General features: G+C 37.4%; 1 protein-coding gene across 2 annotated transcripts in view; it reads left to right on the top strand.

Moving 5' to 3' along the window:
* The window catches only part of LOC122290372, a 97,969-nt gene that overhangs the window by 48,126 nt on the left and 25,505 nt on the right, over positions 1-24,338 (top strand). For both annotated transcript variants that reach the window (XM_043098017.1, XM_043098016.1), the window contains exons 31-40: positions 119-409; positions 6,782-7,420; positions 7,527-7,715; positions 8,994-9,097; positions 10,551-10,840; positions 10,940-11,024; positions 11,255-11,587; positions 12,174-12,536; positions 12,621-13,110; positions 14,462-14,625. In XM_043098017.1, coding sequence (XP_042953951.1) covers positions 119-409; positions 6,782-7,420; positions 7,527-7,715; positions 8,994-9,097; positions 10,551-10,840; positions 10,940-11,024; positions 11,255-11,587; positions 12,174-12,536; positions 12,621-13,110; positions 14,462-14,625 — 2,948 coding nt within the window. The remainder of the gene's footprint in view (positions 1-118; positions 410-6,781; positions 7,421-7,526; positions 7,716-8,993; positions 9,098-10,550; positions 10,841-10,939; positions 11,025-11,254; positions 11,588-12,173; positions 12,537-12,620; positions 13,111-14,461; positions 14,626-24,338) is intronic.

The raw sequence follows: 24,338 nt of genomic DNA, 5'->3' as shown, positions 1-24,338 counted from the left end.
TTACTGGCATGTCACATCAAGAGCTTATTGTTGTTTCCCTAGATATTTTTAGATAATTGCAAGTTAAATAAGCACTCATTTTATATGTATTGGCTTTTTTGATCTCGTGCTTCTTCAGATAGAGGAATTGAAAGCAGCTCTTTCGAGTAGGGAGTACCAGATTATCTCTGAATGTGCACTTTCTAATATTTCTGAGACTCCACATGTTGTGCCTCCACTGAAACATGATTCTAGGACATCTTCTGTTGGTGCAATAGAACCCATCATTCCTCAGAATACAGCTGGCGTTGAATCAGAAACTACAAATGGGGAAGCCTGGATTATGATGAAGGTGTCCGTTGTTATTGATCTGGTGGAATTGAGATTACATCCAGGATCAACAAGAGATGCATATCTGGCTACTGTGCAGGTATTTTTTTTTTCATTCTTTCCAAGATTAATTTTATCAACTTCCAAACAAAATGGCTATTGCTTTGATCTGTTGGAGTTTCTCAATGTAAATTCTTTTTAAGGAGGTTTAAATTACTTGTCACAATTGGTTAATAAGCCTAGTGTGAATGCAGCAGATTATGACCTAGCAAGGTAATACCCCCCGTCTAATTTCACAAGTTATTTTTAAGGTTAAAAACACTTCTGACATCTTGTAATGAAACACCAGAACCATTCAAATAGCTCTAATACATGAAAAATAAGCCAAAATATAAGATACCAATTAGCGTGTGAACATAGGGGACTAAATAACAGACATAAGTACCTCGTTGACAGAACAACCATGTAGGAATATAACTCCCTGCCTTTGACCCTTTTGGTAGTTTCTTTAAAAAAAAAAAAAAAAAACGACTCAGAAGAAAAAATCTCAAAAGATGATGAAAAATATACAAGGAGAATGAAGCTCTTATGCTAGTCTAAAGAGTAGGTAGTGCCAAGGATGGTTTATTGCAATGGAAGTGGCCTTTGAGACAAGGTTCCCAAAGAAATGCAAAACCATATAAAGGCTATACTCCAAAATGGCTATTTAAGGTTACAATTGGTTACAATTGGAGCTCCTATAATTGTTTTGATGAGTAATATAATCTCATTAGAAACCATAGAGTGGGGCAAGTGCACAAGAAATTAAAACATACAAGAGAACCGAAAAGAAAAACTCCAATTTGAAAAATCTGAAAAACTGGGAAAAAAAAGGTATCATGAATTGCTATCCAAGTACAAAGGAAGTTTACAGCTATCTTTTTAGCTTTTCCACTGAAGCTTCCTTATCCTCCAAAGACCATGAATTTTGCTCTCACCAAAATGCACCGCATTATGAATAAAGGAGCCAACCTCCATACTACCAAAAAATTACATCAATAAAACAGGCATGTAACTTACATCAATTTCTAGCATGTATTTTGTAATTAAAACCTGAACTTCTAAAATAACCCATATTTACATAAACCTCAAGTCCTCATAACCCTAAAATCACATGATTCCATAATATTGACATCAAATCCGTAAATTTACTGTTCATGTATCCAACTTCAATTTCCAGACATTGTGTCAATTATCCTAAAATAGTCTAACTGTGCCCCGTTTGGATTCAGAAAGTATCTCATCTCATCTCATCATTATAACTTTTCCAAATTTTCACACAAAATATAATAAACAATTTAACATTTTCAAATCCCAATTCAACTTTTTCAAATCCAAAAACAATAATAATATTAAAAAATAATATTCTAACAATATTTTATTAACTTTCATCTTCGATCTAAAACCATCTCATCCCATCTTATCTTAGAATCCAAACCAGCCCTGAACTCTCACAAATCGATGTACCCCAATAAACCTATAACACAAGTCCAAACTCATGGCCTGTTTATAAAAAATCCGTATCACCTATAGAGTCCACCCACGTGCATAACCTTAACCCTTAGATCCAACCCATGAAAACTTGAGCCTTAACCCTTAGATCCAACCCATGAAAACTTGAGAGAGAGAGAGAGAGAGAGAGAGAGAGAGAGAGAGAGAGAGAGAGGGTTCATGGTTGGGCGTTGTGCAATTTTGGAGTAGGGAGGGGCGTTGGACATGAAAGGACTTATGGTGCTGCGTGGAAGTTGGAGGTGGAATAGTGAGGGACTCTGAGTGGCACCCTGGGGACTGGGTGATGCAGAACCGGTGACTGGCAATGGCTGGCCAGCGTCTCTAGAAGCGTCCACAACAATAGAATGTGCATGTGTTTGCTGGTGGTTTAAGCTTGTTCCAACATGGACTTCAAGGCTGGGCTATGGACGTTAGGTGGTTGTTCCTTGGCGAGGAGCAACATGGGCTTATCCAAGTGGTTTATAGTGGGTGGACATTGGTATGGGCATGGGGAGGTTGTTGGCTTTACGGGTGATACCCGCATATTTGGGGGTGGGGTCACCTGTTCCCTACATCCTGTCCCCGCATACGCGGGGGTGGTGTTTTCCACCCTCGGGAGGTGGAGGCGGGGGCGGACATCCCATTTGCCCTGCCCCTCGCCCACTTCAAGGGTATTGATGCCCCCATTGGGCCTAAAAATTATTTTTGGTCCAAAAATATTATTTTTGACCCAAATTATTATATAATTTAAATTGTAAATTAAAATTTATGGATATAACAATAATTTAAAAATTGATAACATAAAAACTATGTTATCAGTTTTTAAATTTGTAATACTTGTTCACAAAAGTGGTAGACTTGTTTACAAGATTGTATTGCATTGGCCTCCTGGCCTAACTTTTATATAGGAGGCCAAGGCAATACAAGAGTCTCACTTGAGCAGTTTGGGACTCAATAGTGAGTTACGCATTGCTCAAGCTTGTTACGCATTGATGATTCTTTGATGGATTCTCTAGTTAGGATGGAATATGCTCTGATACTTGATTTGTCTTTTGTAATGAAAAAAAAGCGAAGAATAAGATGAAAGCAAGACATAAAACAACAATACATCCCATCAAACTTTCACTCCACCACTTATTGTGATGGAGCCTATGTACTGTATTGATGATGAAAAGGAATCCATATTTCTTGCCCAACTCTGTTTGAGACAAGTTTTAGATGGTAAAGGCTCAATGTGTTGAGTTTTAACAAGTGCAGTCAGTCATCATTGCTATGTGTTCAATAACAATAAAAAATTAAAAACATATTAGAAAAGGTAAACTCCCTCCATCCCCACACATTGGAGGAATGAAGGTTGAGATCCCCTTAGACCCCACTGTGCAGTGGAGGTTCCTATCATCATCTATCATGCTGTGGGATGTGAATTCAACCTCCATGTTGTGGGAGAGGGTTTTGGGTTTTTTGTTGGGGGGGTTGAAGGATCCTCCTTTCATACCTCCAATGGGCAGTGGTTGGAGGTTGGGTGGATCCAACCTCTCCATCGTGAGTCTATGGATGGAGGGTCCAACATGGGGGTGGATGGAGGATCCAATTCTCTCTACCTTGCTCTCATTTTTTGGTATTTGTATGTCTATTGGATTGCTTTTGGAGGTATTTAGCATATGAATGGTGTCATGCATAAAGAATGACGTGACACCTTTATCATTAATTTCAGGCAGAAAAGTTGTAGCACCCTAGTCCCACCTTGGGAATTTTAAATATTCCACATTGAGTGATAACTTATAAAGGTAAGTTATGTGTGCAAAGTCCACAATGGACACTTACTAGGTGAAATGAGGGTTGGTAAGTGATTTTATTCTTATAAAAAAATAAAGTGATTTTTATTGAAACTTCAAATTGACTAGTCTTTTTGGGGTTATGATTAGGGGTGACAATTCATGTTCGTGTCGTGTCAAGTCATGAAAATTCAACAATATGGGTCACCCGAGCTCGACCCGTTTAGTTGAATAAGTTAGATCTAAAACTCTAACATGATCCGTATAAATAATGGATGACACAAAATGACCCTCATAACCCGTTTAATTATCAACTCAAGTTGGGTTAATTCAAACACGACTCATTTCAACCCATTTTATACAAATGGGTTGAATGGACTTGTATATTTGTTTTGACCCGATTATCATAATTTCATATACAATACAAAGATAACAATATAAAAGATTCACAACTATAACTAAGTTCATGATAAAATATTTCATAATGAATTTCCAAACTAGTAATACATAAGAAAATTAATTTTAAAATTTTTAGTAGTCACATCATCTCCAAAAAAAAAAAAAAAAGATTACATACCAACAGAAAACATGTTAATATTTTTGAGATATGCAGTGGTGAAATAATAATATCAACGTTAAATCCCAGCAACATGAAGCATAAATCTAATCATTTATAGAATTCAAAGACGGCAATGGAGTACCATCCTTAGGGGATGCTTGGGTAGGGGGGAGTTCAGTCCGCCAACCGGACCTATTTGGTCCAAGGTTTTTCCACCCTGGACCGGACCTATTCGGTCTAAGGTTTTTCCACCCCAGTCCCATTAGAAATGGTCCGGTCGGTCCTTTCGGTCCACCTTATATATATATTTTTAATCTAAGGGCATTTTGTTTAATACTTATGTAATTATATTATGATATATAAAATATATACATATAGTATACTATTATATATATATATATTAGTAATACGCTAATACTATTAGTCTATTAGTATATAGTAAATTAGTAATAGTTATTAACTTATTTACTATAACTAATAATACACTAGTACTAATATTATAACTAATAATACACTAGTACTAATACTATAACTAATAACTATAACTCTTATAAAATATTAATAGATACTACTACTATATATTATAGTTAATACATTAAAGAATATAATAATACATTCATACTAAATATATGTAGTTATATTTCTAGTGATTTAGTTATTTACTTATAATGATTACTATAACTATATAAATTATAGTAGTATTAGACCATTAATATAGTTCTATATTAGTAATATTAGTTATGGTGAATCAGTGCTTTAGTATAACTATATAAGTATTAACTATAGTGATTAGTATAACTATATAAATTATAGTATAGTGATAATGATATTAATTAAATATAAGTATAGTGATAATTAAATTATATTAATTATAGTGATAAGTATAGTATATAGCTATACATATTATTAATTATAGTATTAGTATAACTATATAAATTATATAATAGTATATGAGTATTAATAGTAGACTATTAGTATAGGTCACTATCGCTATTGTTGAAGCATATGGCTTATACAGTGAAAGTAGGCAGATGCCGGAGCGAGCAGGCATAGTATTTTTTTGTAATTTTTGTATAGTACTAGGGTATTTTTGTAATTTTCTTTAAATACGTCCGTACGTTTCACAATATTAGTATTAGTTATAGTGATTTAGTATAACTATATTAGTATAAGTATAACTACATTCTATATTAGACTATTAGTATTTTTTTTATACCATATATAATTATATAATTAATTATATACAACTATTATATAAATAATATATATAAATAATATATTTTTTTAAAATTTCCATTCGGTCCGGTCTGGGGTGAAAAACCCCTGGACCGGGACCGGACTGGACCTGGTCTTGTCTGGTCGAAAAATGGCCAATCTGGTCGGTTTATCCGGCCCGGACCGGCCGATTCTCAGTCTTATGCTTGGGTAATGAGATGAGATGATAAATTTGTGAATAGTAGTAAAATAGTTTATGAATAGTAGTAAAATGTTTCAGCTATGATGTGTTATTTTTTAATATAATTTTTGTAATAAGATTTGAAAGAATTATTTTTCGTTTTTTGTTTAGAAGTTTGGAAAAGTTGTAATCATTAGGTAATGATTAGATGAAAAATATGAAAATATGAAATTGAAAAGTACATATTTGAGTGTTGTTTGGATGTTGAGATGTGATGTGATGAGATGAGATAAAACTATCTCAACAACCAAACAACCCCTTAATCTCGTTGAAGATAAAATTTATTCATGTTATAAGGGTGAACTGCAATTGACATATTTATTAATCGCATCTTATTGGGTAAACCCATTTTGATTTGAATCCACTTACATTAAATCCAAACCCTCTTATTTTATGTCAGGGTCATAGGTCGCATCACATATTGTCACCGCTAGTTATAATGTGTATGTGGCTTGTTCTTTCCTTGGATAATTTCATATGTTATCAAAGCTACCTAATAAGTCCAACCATGTTGTGCTGGAGTACTGCTTGACATGGCCCTGGCAATGAATTTAAGAGGGAGATTTTGTAACAGCCTAGCCTGACATTAGGAATATGAATAACCGACGTGGAATGGTAAGTCTTAAAGGTGGTCACGAGTGTTAATTCTCACATTGGCAACTTGCCATGTGAAACTATGCTTTGTAAGTGATTCTAGGGCATCTTCAAAATTGAGTTGTCTTTTTGGGGTTATTGCATATGTATCTATTGCTTTCTCTGGTTCATTTCAAAAAGGATAGAGGGACCATTTTGGCAAAGGGCCAAATCCAAGGTCTTAATTTGGAAAAAGGAAAAAAAAGAAAGAAAAGAAACTCAGGTCCAGATTCAGCGAAGGGCTAAAACTATAAATCCCACCCAATTAATGGTATGCACAAATTTTCAGCATTCGTTATATAGATTGGATTGATAGCCACTTGAGTATATTTGATGGGAAATCAATAAAGATTCAGATTGTTATTATCCTTTCATAGTAAAATTTATGTTTTTCTATTGAACTTAACATAAGGTGCTCTGTTTTCCCTTTCAAGATTATAGAATGTCTAGTTATATTCATTGCACTGGAAAGTTTCCAGTTTTGGACGTAAAATATTTTCTGGTGTACTTCTGATGCAGATTAGTGATGCTTGGCTACTCTACAAGTCCAGTACCCTTGGAGAAGGTTTTCTCTCAGCAACACTAAAGGGTTTTACTGTGATTGATGATCGTGAGGGGACCGAACAAGAGTTTAAGCTGGCAATAGGAAGGGCTGAGAACAGCTGTCTACACATAGGGACTTGTGATGAAAATGAGCACGTGGTTGTTGCAAATGTTTTTGGGGAGAATGATGTTAAACCAGTTCCTCCAATGCTTATTCTTGATGCGAAGTTTACAAAGCTTACAACATCTGTTTCTTTTTGTGTCCAAAGGCCTCAAATGCTTGTTGCACTTGATTTTTTACTGGCTGTGGTTGAGTTTTTTGTTCCATCTGTGGGAAACATGCTTTCAAATGAGGAAGATACGAAATCTGTAGTCATTGATGCAATCATTCTGGATCAGTCAATTTACCGGCAGCCGTCGGCTGAAGCATCTCTCTCGCCTGAAAGACCTTTAATAGCTGATGATGAAAGATTTGATCTCTTTGTTTATGATGGCAATGGGGGAGTATTGTTTTTGAAAGACAGGCAGGGGTTTAATCTTTCCGCACCTAGTACAGAACCAATAATATATGTTGGGAATGGGAAGAAACTGCATTTCAAAAATGTTGTGATCAAGGTATTATACTTTACATTAATGCTTTCTGGTTCACTCTCATTTTGACGATAAAAATACTATATGTTTGCCCAGAACTTTGACCCTTCCAATGATTTTGATGTTGTAGAATGGGCTGTATTTGGACTCTTCTGTTTTTCTTGGAGCTGATAGCAGTTATTCTGCTTCAAATGATGATCGTGTTTACTTGGAGGGGAATGAGGCTCCTCACTCTAGCACCTCAAGAGAAAGCGATAATGATGTACCATCTCAAGATAACATAGCTGACAGGTCAATGGAGTTTATCATTGAGTTGCAGGTTAAGTATTGCATCATTTCCTCTCTGTCGAGTTTGTTATAATTTCCTAGGGGCCCTAATTTGTATCAGTGATTCAAAAGTCAGTGAGCATTCCTAATTATTAGCTGCATAGTTTATGGAAAAGTGGGTTATTATTATGGGATGGAGAGTAATTTTATTTTCTTCATTAGCAATGAGTATTATTATTGGAAATTAAAAGAGGCTGTCTCTTAGAAAAATAAAGATGGAAATAAGAAAAATAAAAAATCAGCTGCGCGTGACCCCAAAGTTTTGGACATCTGCAGAATTCCTAGAACAAGTTCTAAGAACTGAAAACTGTGTTCTTTAATAAAATCTTCAGTTTCTTATGGAAACTTAAAACTAGGCTGAAGCAAGATTGAGCTTCCAATGGATAACTTAAGTCCAGCTTGAGTAGTGGTAAGGGCGAACTTGTGTGCTTGTACCCCATGTTTCAGGTTTGATTCTCCCGGGATCAAACTACGGTTTAAGTGGAAGGCCATGGTGGTGGGTTGTTGTGTTAGTCTCACCGGGGGTTTAGGTTCCATGGGTGAGTCTGAAGAGCTTTGCCTTGGGGCGATTCCCCTGTCATTTAAAAAAAAAAAAAATTGCATGTTTTTTTGCAAAATTAGAAGTGACATGGGCATTTTGGTCCACATGATTATAAAGTAACGGTTTCCACTGAAGCAGATTTTTAAGGTTAGATGTCATCACAAAAATAGAGGAATTTCTTTTGATCTCTCTTTTGACAACAACTGTATTTTAAGTTCCCTTTTCCACAAGTTATTTTAACCCCAAGGGGTTGGCCCAAGTGGTGAAGGCCTTGGTCATGGGATATCACTCCCTTCAAGGTCCAAGATTCAACACCTCATGGGTGCAAACAATCCTTTGGGGCCACACCCCCTGGTGAAAAGCTAGCGATTTAACCAGTTTTGTGTATGAAAACTTCCGAGGGGGCGGTACACGGACCAGGGTTTATTCTGTAGGGATCAGTCCAAAGGGCCCTACCTTGGAGAGATTCCCCGACATAAAAAAAAAAAAAAAAAAAGAAGTTTCCCCTTTCCACAAAATTTCTACTATTGAGGCCAGTTGTTTGAACATGAATGATACAAGTTCAGTAAGCAAATTTTTTTTTTGGGTTTGAGGTAGGCAGAGAATGTCATAGTGCGATAGATGAACCAAAAAAAAGGAGCTGAGGCTATATTGCTACCAAGCGTCTTAGTGCATTTTACTACACTTTCTCTTACTCTGTTGCCTCTGCAATTATGATATTCCATGCAGGCTATTGGCCCGGAGCTGACCTTTTACAATCCATCAAAAGGTGTTGGGGAATCTTTTCTTCTCTCTAACCAACTTTTGCATGCACAGTTGGATGCATTTTGCAGGTCAGTTCCATTGTGCATTATATATATATATTTTTTTATGTAAAAATTTTTATTGATCGAAAGGAGGCAAATGCCCAAGTATACGGGACATATACGGGACATTGTGCACTATATTGGGGCTAGTTTTTTTTCTGTGTTTAACTTCTATGCTTGATGGGGTCTGGAGTTTGGTGAAGGGAAGAGCCTAGGTACCTTTTTTCGGTGTGGTGCGTGTGAGTGGAGAGGAATAAGCAGGTGCTGAAGGCACAGAGAAGTAGGACAAATTGGGTTCTCTTCAGGCTCGATTTGGATGGGTTTGGGTTTATCTTTTATTTTCAGTTTGATTGGGGCTAGCTTTTTTGGATGTATGGTTCTTTTAGATTGATGTTCTCTGGTTTAGGATTCCCAAGTTTTTTTTTTTCAGTGTTGTTTTTCCTTAGATGTACCATTTATATACCTGCAGTGTGCATGGGTTTCACCCCTCTGATGCTTTTAATTATTTTTTACTACCAACAGGGAGAAAATATAGATATTTTGAATTGTTATATTCCATAACTACATGGTTGGTATATTTATGGACTAAAGCGTATGTATCTATTGGCCTATATTGTATAATTACAATGAGTTAACCTAGTATACCTGCTTGAATCTGATCATTTTACGCTCTCTAGGGTACCAGAATATTTTATTTTTTGATCCCATGGTCACATATTTCACAAAAGAAATCTCTTTTTTTCTTGTAAAAAAAAAAGTCACATAAGAATGTTTGATGGTATGCATTTTCACTTGTCTCCTTCACTATGGAGAATTTATTTACTTTGTTGTATTGTGTCTTAGCAAGTGATTTGGAATTTTGGTCCATGTTGTCTTCTCTTTCACAATTCATGTATGGTTTATATGCTAACATCGTATATGTTAATTCATTTATTAAAAATGTTTCGATATGTTTATCCTGGTTGAAAATCGTCTTCTCTTTCTCTGTGTTTTTCTTAGGTGCATTTTTTTTGTGTTATGCTAATTATACATAACCAGTTGTGAGCCTACCAAAAGTGACAGACTAACAGGAAATTTAATCCCTTGGTTTTATGATGCTCAACCTAGCCATATCCAGAGCCTATATGGGCATATTTATTTTTAATATTTTGAAAATTCTCAATATGATTGGAAGTATTTGTTTCTTACTATGAGATTTCTTTATGCCGAGTCCCTTGACCAGTAAGATAGCTACTAGGTGACCTATCTTACAAACTTTTGACATGTTTTTTTATAATTTCAGAAACTTGTTTTATGAATTAGTTCCATTATTTTCAAAAACGAAACGGACCAATATTCCTTTTTTTTTTTTTTTTCAATCCTTTAAATTCTTGCATGCTGCTTTTAGTTTTCCAAATATTGGATGTTAGGGAAATATTGAACGAGGTAAAGAGAAGATTGGCAGAAAGATGATGTTTGATGTGCTTATTGCTGCTGTCAGGCTTGTTTCAAAGGCTGATAACATTGAGATGAACGCAAATGCAATTGGCTTGACAATGCAGAGTAATGGGATCACGATATTGGAGCCTTTTGACACCTCCATCATTTATTCAAATGCTTCTGGAAAGACCAATATGCATTTATCGGTTTCAGATATACTCATGAATTTTTCATTCAGCATCTTGAGGCTTTTTTTAGCAGTTGAAGAGGACATCCTGGCATTTTTAAGGACGACTTCAAAGAAAATGACGTTTGTCTGCTCCCAGTTTGACAAGGTTGGAACAATAAAAAGTATGTCAACACGCTGTTTCATTATTATTGGTTAGCACTGTCAGATGTTGACATAGAGTTAAATATAGATCACTTACGACTTATTGTTGCACCCTGCAGATCCCTATACTGATCAAATATATGCCTTTTGGAGGCCTCATGCACCACCTGGTTTTGCAGTTCTTGGCGACTGTCTGACACCATTGTCAGTGAAATCTCTTGGCTAACGTTATCTACTCAAGACTATTGATTTTTATTTATTTTTTCTCTATAGAGATTGATGCTTTTTCTTTGACTATCTGACACCATTGTCATTGAAATAGCTTGCTAATGTTATTTTCTTTAGACTATTTATTCTTTTCCATAGAGATTGATGCTTTTTCTTCCTTTGTATAAGTCATTTCTATGTTATCTCATCAGTCTTTCACATGACAGGGACAAGCCACCTACAAAAGGAGTTCTTGCTGTGAATACCAACATTGTTAGAGTTAAAAGACCTATATCTTTCAAATTTATTTGGTCACCTTTATCTTCTGGGGACATTTCTGATCAAGGGGTAAATAATTCTGATTTGGTGCCAAATGGTACGAGTAAAGGAGACAGCAACTTTTCCATCTGGTTACCTGAGGCACCGAAAGGTTATGTTGCATTGGGCTGTGTGGTTTCCCCTGGAAGAACACCACCACCGCTATCTTCTGCTTTTTGTATCTTGGCCTCTTTAGTTTGTCCTTGTTCCCTGAGGGATTGTATTGCAATCAGAACTTCCACGTATGTCAAACTCTCAAAGAGTAAATTTTCTGTTGCAATATTGGTTTTATGTTTAACTTTTACAGAAGCCATGGATTTTGAATGGTAATTTTATATTGCATTCTGAGCTGTCTAGATACATTTCTATCTGATGGGTTTGATTAATCAACATGAGGTCAGTTTGCCATCTGTATGCTTTGGACATAGTAAGGCTGCCTGTTATTGACAGCACACATCCCATCCTAACCACCACCTGCTTTTGCTGGGAGAACCACCAGGTAACTTAGGCTAATAATAGTGGGTGTCCCAACCGTATGTATATGAAAAGCATACTACACACTGTACTTGGGAGGAATCACCACTCCCAAAAAACTTCTCTCATGTGCAGACCTAGCATGCGGGATGGAGTTATAGGAATAGGGTTGCTAGTGTTTGGAACCAATGACCTGGTAGGCAGCAGTGCTCTGATATTGTATCGCAGATCATCTGTCTGAAAATCTTAAGTTGTAAGGAAACCAAATGACAATGTATATCAAGCATATTTCATGTTAACAGCTATAATAAAAATGTGATTTTGACTTGACTTTTTTCCTGGTTCGAGTTGTAGATCTCTCTCAAGTGTGGCATTCTGGCGAGTGGACAATTCTGTTGGCACTTTCTTGCCAGCAGCTCCCACTTCTTATGGCTTAACACCTGGAGCATATGATTTGCGTCATATGATATTTGGGTTATCAGAAGGCTTTGCAAACGCAACCTCAAGTTCAGATGCCCAGGCTTCCCCTTCTAGTCATATGCACTCACAACAATCGCAAAGATCAGCAACTGCAAACTCTGGCCGGCGTTTTGAAGCTGTTGCTAGTTTTAGATTAATATGGTGGAATCAAGGCTCAAACTCAAGGAAGAAACTATCCGTATGGCGCCCAGTTGTCCCTCCAGGGATGATTTATTTTGGCGATATTGCTGTTAAAGGGTGCGTGATACTTTTAATTTTCATAATGATAAATGTCCATGTTTTTATGGAATCTATTACATTTGGACTGTTACTTGGACTTAGGTATGAGCCTCCCAATACTTGCATTGTTCTTCATGATGCCGAAGATGATGAGCTTTTTAAAGCTCCTCTGAGTTTCCAGCCTGTTGGGAAAATCAAGAAACAGAAGGGAATGGATAGCATATCTTTCTGGCTACCTCAGCCTCCCCCAGGTTTTGTTTCCTTAGGTTGCATTGCATCTAAGAGCACCCCAAAGCAGAATGAGTTCAGCACATTAAGATGTATTCGCAGTGATATGGTCACGGGGGATCAGTTTCTGGAGGAAAGTATATGGGATACATCTGATGCCAAATTTACAGCAGAATCATTCAGTATTTGGCTGGTTGATAATGAGTTGGGAACCTTCATTGTACGTAGTGGTTTTAAAAAACCTCCTAGAAGGTTTGCTTTAAGGCTGGCAGATTCAGGTGTACCAAGTGGTTCGGATGATACTGTCATTGATGCAGAAATCCCAACATTTTCTGTGGCACTATTTGATGACTATAGTGGCTTGGTAAGAATTACCATTCCAAGGAGCTTCATTTAATGTAATTAATAAAATGTCAAACCCATCTGCTGTGTTTGGAAATCAGTGCTGGTGAAAAAATGACTGAATATAGTAATTTATTATTTATAGGGGTGTGCAAAAACTCCAAACTTAGACTTACTGGATTTCGGAGTTTGCGTTTTGGTTTCTGTTTTTCTGGATTTTGTATGATCTGTTTCATTTTTGTCTCCATGCCCAATTTCTTCTCTGATCTCTGCCTTTTTTCTTCTATTTGGCGGCTGCAAATTTGGACTCTGACTTCACTTTGACAGGAGCATCCAGAGCCGTAGTTAGCTCCGAGTCGTAGTCCACAAATGACTCTAATTCCAATTGAAGTTCAGATTCCTGGATTCTGACTCCATTGGAGTCGGGGGCAATCCCCTAGTTATATAATAGTGTGTGTAAAGATCTCTTGAATAGGGAGCCTTCTAGTTATAAATATAACGAATACTTACCGTCATATATTCCCGCACAAAGGGTGGGATGAGTTGTATGGGGTGGTTTTTTAACAGCATGCGAAAGCACCGTGTGTGAAATTTTTTGGATATGCACCCAACCTCCTTTATGTCTGGGCCAATGCCTTAAGAGGTGGCAATATGGGACTATTCATTCTAGTGAGGGACAGCTGTGATCCAATCACACCACAATGTCTCCTTGATGCTTTCCTTTTTCTAGGCAAGTGGCTAACTATTTGGAGAAAAAAACATGTGGACCTCATCCTCTTCTTACGAGCTAGTAGTTTGTTTAGTTAAAGTTTACTTGTCTTTTTTTGGACATCTTCGATATTTCCTCCGCGTAACAAGCATTCATACTAATAATTTGAAGTATCTCTTTTGCCTGACAAATAACAATAGTTTTATGACCTTTTTTTTTGTTTTTTTTTGTTGTGTTTGGGGTTGTTCAAATTGATTGCATAAAGATGGCTTCTTTCTGAGGAGTTATAGTAGTTGGTCTAATATTTGAATATATGGCTATCTTGCATTATTTTTGTTTCTTTCTAGATTTCTCAGCAAGCAATGCAAGATCCATTTTATTTAGTACCTATTTTTTTTGGGCTTACATTTAGGCCTCTCCAGAGAATGCAAGGACAATCTAATTTTCGTGAAAATCTAATTTTATTGTTGTTTGTTGTGACATATGAACTCATTTGTTATAGTTGTCTGTCTCTCTTTTTTTTTTTTCGGGAACAGTGTAGAAACTTACGTTTCTTCTTGTTATGCTGTTTAAAAAACTGTTGATTGTTCCTTAATAGATGATCGTAGCATGGCCATCTGGTTGTAATAATTTTCCAATGATTTTGTTTCCTGGAATTTTGCAGATGGTTCCATTGTTCAATGTATCTTTTAGTGGAGTTGGGTTTAATTTACATGGACGAACAGACTACTTGAGTTCCACTGTCAACTTCTCCTTGGTTGCGCGCTCATATAATGATAAGTATGATTCTTGGGAGCCTCTCATTGAGCCGGTGGATGGATTTTTAAGGTAATTTATTGTACTTTAAGCTTCTTATTATATGTAGGATAAACTACAAATTTATTCCTTTGTTCAGTGATCATTACTATTTACTGTCCTATCTTTAGAAACCGTCACCTGACTCACCTAAACTTCCTATGGTTTAGGGTAAAAGTGAAATTTTCATTTAGCAGTTAGTGTACATTGGGCTTAGTGTATTTGCTGAGGATGGCAAGCAACACTATCCTTGGATTTGGAGTTGAACATTTTTATTCTAATGCATTCTCAGGACCAACCACGGGTTAAATTTTTCGTTGTGTGACCTGACGCCACATGAAAATTTATTAACTAGGAGGGAAAGTATAATGATTTTATTTAATTATAAACCACAGAATGGTTTAGTGGCGATCTACAAAAGATGGAGTTGTTTTATAATAATCCCAAAGCAGATTTGTATTTTGCTCTCATTTTATTTTAAACGCTTGTGCAGTGGAAAATACTACGTGGATTAAGCACAAGCTTACTAACATTGAGACTCTACTTTCTTATATCAAATGATGGATTATGTTCTGCTTCTACAGTTTTGTACAGTTGTTGAACTCCTAAAGTCTCTTGCATTATCTCCCTTCCTGTTCTTCAGCTTTGTAGTTTCTTGATTGTATGGATTTTTTTTGTACTCCCCCCTATCCTGAAAAAATAAAAAGAATGAACTCTCAGCATAATAGCGGATGGATCAGTTGGCAACTGCACAAATTTTGAGGAAAAGAAATTAATATTAGAATGCATTGAACATTGAGAAAATCATTAAGGCCCTACTTGAGCACCATGCTCTTTTAGTATGTTCTTTATTTCATCCTTTAATGTGCTTTTTTTAACAATAATTATTACAATATCATTAAAAGGGGAAATTCTTTATTGTGTATTAAATATAGATCCGTTTCTTTCTAGTTTTTAGAACCAAGTTCTAATGTGCCCACTTAGGTGGGGTATCAGAGTTGTAATTCAGGCTTTGCCTTTCTTTGATCAATAAAATTGTTTATTTATCAAAAAAACAAAAAAATTTTTTTATAACCAAGTTCTTATGCGTGAAAAGGTGGTTGAGAGGCTGCAACGGGATGGATAGGCGAAGAATTTTAAAATTTCACCTTGTATATTGAACCAAGGATGCTCATCGATTTCTGGGGGAGGATTGGATATCTGCAATTTGATTGTGTTCAATAGGGCTTTACTTGGAAAATGGTTGTGGGCATATGAACTTGAGAGTGGAATCTTTTTGGTAAGCTGTAGTTGATTCCAAGCATTTTGGTGCTTGGGTTGAGTGGTGCTCCAATGAGGTATACAAACGTCTTGGGTAGGCTTGCGGAAAAATACAGAAGTGGACGGGCAGTCTTCACCAGACACACCAGACTTGAGGTGCGGATGACTCTAGGATCAAATTTTGGCATGATTTATGGTGTGCAGAGAGAGCCCTCTAGGAAGCTTTTCCAGAAGTATATAGGATTGCGAGGGTGCAGAGGCTTCAGTGCCGGATCTTATGATATTCTCCAATGACTCCTCTTTGTGGAATGCCAATTTCTTCAAAATGACCCAAAACTGGAAAGTTGACAGTTTTATTTATTTTATTTATTGTACTCTATGAGAATAAGGGTTGGATATGTAGACAAGCATCTTTGGAATCCATCTTAGGAGTACCCTCATTCTACCCAATTCTAACTATTCAGGTTATGAAATGCTTTCCTTGGAAGAATATACAGAAGACGGCCTAGTTTGTTTTCAGAGATGAGATAAAATCTTTTAAGATACATTGAGATGAGATAAGATGAGATTAGATGAAATATGTGTTTGTTTTAGAGATGAGATGAGATTAGTTTGACTTTGTTATAATTAGTAATATGATGGGACCTACAAGTACTTGTAGTACTTTTTATAATATTTTATTTATTTACCAATGCTGCAATTCTTTTTTTTTTTGCTGCTTCTTTTGTTTATTTATTTACCAATGGTGTATTCCTTTTTTTTTTTAACTGAGAGAAACCATTTGGTCAAATTATTATTATTTATTTATTTATTTTTTGGTTGCTTCCTTTGTTTATTTATTTACCAATGATGCATTTTTTTTTTTTTGGCTGCATCTTTTTTTTTTTTTTAAACCATTTGGTCAAATTTTTTTTTTTTTGTTTTGCTGCTTCCTTTGTTTATTTATTTACCAATGGTGATTTTTTTTTTCTGCTTCTTTATTTTTAACCATTTGGTCTGTTGTTTTTGCTACTTACTTTATTTACTTATTTACCAATGGTGTAATTTTTTTGTAGATGAAAACTTGAGAAGAAACTCGAGATTTTTTGAGATGAAAACTTGCGAAGAAACTTTAGATCTTTTGAGATGAAAACCTGAGAAGAAACTTGAGATCTTTTGAAATGAAAACTGGTAGATCAAAATGTGTGTTTATTTTTGTAAAACTTCTGACAGTACGAAAACTTTGAGAAGTTTTCAAAATTTTGGTTTTTAGTCGCGAAAACAAATGAGACCTAAGGCTCATGTAAAAGCTGTCTTTTTTATTTTTATTTTTCGTTTGGACGGCTTCTTCATGTTTGGAGGGATATTGTAGGATTCGATATGGGGTTTATTTGGGCTAGTGGACAAGAGACTTGGTTTAAATGGCTCATGAACTATTATTTCTTCTATCTGTGCTGCTTAACATTGTTCATCCATAAAACTTCTTGTGTGCCAATGACAATGGAGAAATCCTATGAAATTTTCTAAATAGTTTGAACTGCATTTTCTCTCCGTACAACCCATATTCAGTTGATGAAGATGACTTTTGGTGGTCTGTTACGGAGAGACTAGTATGAATTTAGAGTTGTCAAGTGTGATCACGATGGGGTTTTCAAAACACTTAGTGATAGAATTGAAGGTTTTTTCGTTATCAAAGGAGGGAAGCTTTTTGCTTATTATTGAGAGAAGCTGGAAGGTGATGAACAAGCTGAGATTGGGTTTGTCCACAGTTCAGTGGCTTGCTAAAGCACTGGAGGATTGTATGAAATGAGTAAAAAAGGACTTCTACACCATGGTAAGGGAAGGGAATCGCAGCTTGATAGTGCAATGGTGCTCAAATACTCTAGGGCATTTCATGAAGATAGTGGAATATGGGGGTGGCAGCAGGCGCAATTTTATTTTCATTCCAGAAGATATGAAGGGGAAGAGATGGAGGATGATGATGGAGGTGCTGTGGGAGTTCACAAATGAAGTGAGAGGCAGAAGGCACAACACAGGAGGAGCACCTTTGAAGCCATTGGTGGTGGTGCTTCAATCGCAGAACTGTTCGTATAGGGAGGCTCTAGAGTTGGTGCAAACCCATGAAAATAGGGGTGGAGGCAGAGGTGACGTGAAGGCTTGAGCCTCTACAAGTTAGGGTAACGGGCATGGGTTGGACAGAGCTCCTCGTACTATTGGAATAGTCACTATGTAGTGTAAGGGTGCCGGTGGCAAGTCTGTTGTTGGCCTGGCAGAGGGAGAGAGGGGGCGTACTTAATACGCTGATGGACGTGAAGGCACAACTGGGTGTACTCAATACGTTGATATAGTGTGAGAAGGAAAAAAGAGATATGTACGTGGGCTTGGAGATCAGTGGGCTTGTTACGGGCTTGGGCTTGGAGGAAACTAGAAGTAATGGAGTCTTAGATGGGCATCGCAAAAAGGATGAAATGGGCCTAGGCTCGGATGCTGCAGGACCCAACATGGCAACCCATGTGGAGAGTAGCCTACGTGGACCTATCAGAGCCACAAGAGTAGAACGTGTGGGCTGTTCCCTTAGGGCCTTAGCCCATGGGATAAATAGGAAGAAAGGAAATGCATGGGACCCAACCCGTGTGAAGGATCAGAGAGGGGGGTGACCCATGACCCTCGACCAGGAAGAGTTTGGCTTCCTTGCTGGAAAAGGCTTCGCAAACTGCAGAGGGACACCCGTCAGTGGCCCAGAAGATGGCGACAATGGTGGAGGATCCATCGTAAGCCATTTTTGTTAGGGCTTTGGATTTCTCTTCATCATTAAGCATCGGACCTCCGATGCATCTTGGCTAGAAAATGCCGATGAGCAACAGGGAAGTGGTGCCTTGTCCAAGAAAAATCCTACGAGCAGACGAAAGAAGGTCGTGATGCTTATGCTATCCTTGGAAATGAAGAGGGAGCTGTTGAAGGGGGCCCTCACATATGCTTATCCCAATGCAAGGCCCCTCTGAATGGGAGGGTAGAAAATCTCTGTGGAGGAGGAAATGGGCATATCGATACCCCTAAATTGCATGTTACCAAGTCAGTTTAGTGTTTTTGATTGGGTTCTACATAAGATGAAGGAAATTGAATATTGTGTGGGGATGTAGTGTGAGGGATTTGAGGAACAATTTATGGCTTTGCTTGCTGCCATTGAAGTGGGTCATGCTTAGCTTAAGATATCTGGTTCCAATAAACAAAGGGAGTTAAAGAGAATTAAGTGGTCTCTAAATTAGGAGGGCAGCTCAAGCCAAGAAAGATCTAAAGGGAAGGGGTTAGCCTCCAAAATTGTTTTGTGGAATGTCTGGGGGCTCAACAAGGCCAACAAGTGAACGTTCGGACATGGTATAGATTGGACAGATTTTTAGTTTCATCGGAGTGGGAAATTCACTATCTAGACGTCAAAAGAGGCTGCCTTGTCTTTGTTCGAATCATTTTCCTTTATTGTTGAATTGTGGTGGGATCCAAGAAGGATGTTGATATTTTAAATTAGAAAATATATGGCTGAAATATGAAGGTTTTGTGGACAGGGTTAAGCAATGGTGGTCTTCACATCATTTCATGGTACCCCTAGCTTCATCTTTGTTGGCAATCTGAAAGCTTTAAAAAAAGATCTAAAGCTTTGGAATACTCTATCCTTTGGCGATATGGGTGAATGTAAGAAATCCATGTTGGAGAAGTTACAAGAGTTAAAGAGGATATAGGAGGCTAGGTCCTTATCTTAGAAAAATTATCATGGAAGTCAGAGTTGGTCTCAAAATTAGAGAGGGTTACATTATTGAGGAGATTCATTGGAGCAAAAAATCTAGAGCATTGTGGCTGAAAGAAGGGGATCAAAGTACAAAGTTCTTTCATAGAGTGGCTATCTCTCAGGAGAACCAATAACATTGAGATGCTGAATATAGATTGTGTGGATTGTATCAAGGCCCTTGTGATTCGAGAACATGTTTTTTTTGAACACCTGCTTACCGAGCAAGATAGGTGGTGGCCAAGGCTTGATGGACTAACTTTTGAGTCTATTGAGCCGCATAAGGTCTCTTGGTTGGAGAGGCCTTTTGAGGAGACTTGAGGTTCATGATGTGGTGAGGAGAATCGTAAAAGACAAAGTACCAAGTTCATAAGGATGTTCTATGGGTTTCTTCTAATCATGTTGGGAGGTGATGAAGGAGGATCTTTTTTTTTTTTTTTTTGATAATTAAACCATTGTATTAATAAGAATAGGCATAGTACACTAGATGTATACAAGAGGTAACGAGGGGGAAATGGAAATAAGAAAATCATGAAGATCAAGGCCATTAAAATCAACAACTTTGGCTTGGTTTTATGGAAGACAAGTCGAAAGAAGTCCTCAAATCTATCAACTTCTCAATCTTGGGCAGCCTTAGTAAAGCTCACATTCTATTGGCCTAGGCCCCCAGATATCTCCATGAGTTCTGCCACTGAAGCTTCTTTCTCCCCTGTAATCCTGAAGATCGAAGGGAGTGAGTCCTTGAGGGCATTTTCTTCACACCATAAGTCGTGCCAGAACTTTATTCTTGAGCCATCCCCAACACAAGTCTAGTGTGGCGGGCAAACACCCCCCCATCCTCGTCTAATATGCCTTCACACTCCACTCCATACGCCCTTTGTACCTCCCTAGTGCTCCATCTCGTCCACATACCTTCATATTTACATTCAATCACCGACTTCCATAAAGTTTCCGTTTCTTGATTGTATCGCTACAACCATTTCCCAAGTAGAGTCCGATTGAAGACTCTTAGATTTCTAATGCCCAACCCACTAGAAGAAATTGGGAACATACCTTATCCCACTTAACTAGGTGGAATTTGAATTCATCTCCTAGATCACCCCAAAGGAAATCTCGATGATGTTTCTCAATATGGGCCGCCACACTCACTGGAGTTGGGAATAATGATAAAAAGTAAGTTGGTAAGTTTGATAGAGTGCTCTTTATTAGCACGATCTTGCCACCTTTCGACAAGTACAGTCTCTTCCAACTTGCAAATCTACGTTCAATCTTCTCATGAAGGAGGATCTAATGAAGGTAATTCATGAATTGTTCTCGGCTGGAAAATTTGAGAAAAGTCTCATGAATTGTTCTCGGTGGTTAAGGATTATTGGCCCATTAGTCTTGTGAATGGGGTGTATAAAATCATCTCTAAGGTGCTTGCAAATCACCTAGGGTAGGTAATTGTAAAGATTATTTCAAAATCCCAAAATGCATTTGTAAGGGGTAGGCAAATATTGAACTTAGTTCTCATTGCCAACGAATGCCTAGATGGTAGACTAAAAGTTGGCAATACAAGGATCCTATGTAAGTTGGAATGTTGGATATGGAGAAGGCCTATAATCATGAAAACTGGGATTTCTTACTTTACTTACTTGGGAGTTGTGGATTTGGGGAGAGATGATGTTCGTGGATCAGATGATGTATAGCAAGAACGAATTTTTCTATTTTGGTGAATGACAGTCCAGTTGGTTTCTTTAACAGCTCCCGAGGCCTAAGACAAGGAGATTTGTTGTCTTCACTCCTCTTTGTCATTGTCATGGAAGCGCTTAGCAGAATGATAATGGCTTTGGTTAATAATGGATTTGTGGCTAGATTCTTGGTTGGTGACCCCAATAGAGGTACTCTTTAACGTTTCTCACCTATTATTTGCAGATGATACACTAATATTTTGCGAGGCAGACCAAAACGGTTTGGGCATTGAGAGCACTTCTACTCTGTTTTGAAGCGGCATTAGGTTTGAAAGTCATTTTGACAAATCAGAGTTGGTGTCAGTTGGCAATGTTCGTAACATCCTGTAGTTGGCTAACACTCTTGGATGTAAGGTTTCCTCTCTTCCCATTAATTACCTTGGCCTTCTGGTAGGGGCTGCCTCAAGGGCTAAATCAATTTGGGATACAGTGATTGAGAAGATGGAACGCAGATTGGTGGTTTGAAGAGACTGTACTTGTTGAAAGGTGGCAGGATCACCTTAATCAAGAGTACTTTGTCTAATTTACCAACGTACTTTCTATCTCTATTCCCAATTCTAGCAAATGAGGTGACCCGGATTGAGAAACTTCACCGCGACTTCCTTTGGAGCGGCATGGGGGATGACTTCAAATTTTATCTAGTTAGTTGGGACAATGTATGCTCTCCATTATCCTCTGAAGGGCTGGAAATTAGAAACTTAAGGATTTTCAATTAGGCTTTATTTGTGAAATGGTTGTAGTGATATAATATGAAACTGGAAGCCTTATGGAAATCGGTGATTGATTGTAAATATGGAGGTATGTTTTTTTTTGGGGGTGGGGGGGGGGGGGGGGGGGTGGGTGGTGCACTACAAAGATAAGTGGGGCTGATGGGGTGGGAGTTTGAAAGCACATTAGACGAGGGTGAGGGGTTTTTAATCGTCATACAAGACTTGTGTTGGGAGATGGCTCTAGAATAAAATTCTAGAGCGAATTATGGTGTGGGAATAATGCCCTAAAGGATTCGTTCCCTTCAGTTTTCTAGCTTAGATGAGAGAGAGAAGCTTTAGTTGCTGATTTTATGGCGATATTTGGGAATCAAGTCCAATGGAACATCAACTTCACTAGGGCGGCCCAAGATTGGGAAGTTGGCAGCTTTGAGGACTTTTTTAGTCTCTTATATTCCATGAAACCAAGCACTCAAGGAGCTGACACATTGTGGTGGATACTTGCAGGCAATGGTACGTTCTGGGTTCACTCTTTCTATAAGTCTCTCACACAGCCGAATCGGTTTCCATTGATAAGGATTTGGTGAAATAAGGTACCTCCCAAAGTGGCATTCTTTGCTTGGACAGCTTCTCTAGGTAAGATTTTGACGATGGATAACTTGCGGAAATGCAAGGTGATCATAGTAGATTGGTGCTGCATGTGTTAGAAAAATGGCGAGACTGTGGATCATCTTTTACTACATTGTGAGCTTGCTAGAGTGTTATGGGATGAAGTGTTTTGCAGATTAGGGCAGCTTTGGTGCTGCGTTGTTGGCCAGCTGGGCAAACTTAGGAGGTATTCCACAAATCAAAGTTGTGTGGAAGATGGTTCCTATCTATATTCTGCTTGTGGCAGGAGCGAAATGACTGGACGTTCTAAGACAACGAGTGCATGATAGAGGAACTTAGATCTCTTTTATTAGGACTTTATTTGTATGGGCCATAGCTATAGATTTTAATGGCCTTGATGTTCATGATTTTCTTGTTTCCGTTGCTTCTTCTTAGATAGGTGTTACCTCTTGTATACCATCTTGTGTACTTGAGCTATGCCTATTCTTATTAATACAAGCTTTTACTTATAAAATAAATTTGGAAAAGTATCAGGGGGTTGGGTGTTTATTTAAGCTAGGAATGGTGGGATGGTTTAGTTTTGGCATGTGGTATGGAGAGCTGGTGGTAAAGAATTAGCACCTGATTTCTTTTTAATTACTGTGAATACGAATGCTTTTATTAATTATTAGTTTGAATTCTGCTACTTGTTTGGAATGATTAAAATATTGGAAGATCTGTTCTTAGAATCTTAGGTTTGGTTTGAGCTTCCCAAGTCGGAGAATCAAGACTGTTGAATCTCTAGTGTTTCTATAGTCTAATCTCCTAGTGTAATACCTCTTTCCCATAACAACCCACATCTATTGGGAGGGTGTTGAATGGGGATCTCATATTTTCTGGAGGGAGGTGTTCTTGACCTTTGTACTGATTTCATGAAGTTCCAAATATAACCTTGACTAGTCCTTAAAAACTGATCATACAAAGAAAATATGGTAGAACTAGATTTCTCTTAATCAATAGTCCAGGAATCAATGCATAACTGAAGAATGCATTGTTGTGAGTCAATGAAGCATTTCTATCGTTTCTTTGCTGGTGCTACATTTTTAGAAGTTGAAGAAATGATAGCAAGTGGGGGAATGCTCATCCTTATTTTTGATGCTTGCGCAACTTTCCCTACTCTGAAGCCCCCAACTAGTCTCTTGCGTATGTCTAGACTTGTTAAAATGATTAAAGAAAAAAATAGCCTTTCTTATATAGGATAGTGTCAGTCAACTTTCTTCAATCGCATGTCCTGTAACCCCTTTCCTGCATCACGAGTGTAGTGCCACTCTGATTATACTCATCTTTTGATGTGTCAAAATACTCTTCAAAAAGTTTTGGGTAATGTCTCAAGAAGTGGTTGAGGCTTACTTCAGTTGAAAAGGATTGAAGGCATTGGGGGTAGTGCCATTTGAAAAGCATTCCCCTAATTTGGAGAGAGAAATAATCTCACATTTAATAACATTGGGTTCTCGGTTCTTAAGTTGCAGTCCCCCAACATAGAAGTTGTTGATTCTTTAAATTTGATCCTGTAATTCTTTAGAAGGATTCTCCCAATTCTAGTTTTATATATTGATTCCTTCTTATATTTAAAAAAACACCTCTTCGGTTTTTTTTTTTTTTCATTACCTTGATCTCTTTGTTACCGTCTTTAGAGGTTTGTTA

The sequence above is a fragment of the Carya illinoinensis genome, chromosome 12, assembly GCF_018687715.1.
Source record: "Carya illinoinensis cultivar Pawnee chromosome 12, C.illinoinensisPawnee_v1, whole genome shotgun sequence".
Taxonomy (NCBI): Eukaryota; Viridiplantae; Streptophyta; class Magnoliopsida; order Fagales; family Juglandaceae; genus Carya; species Carya illinoinensis.
This window is presented reverse-complemented; position numbering and strand designations above follow the sequence as displayed.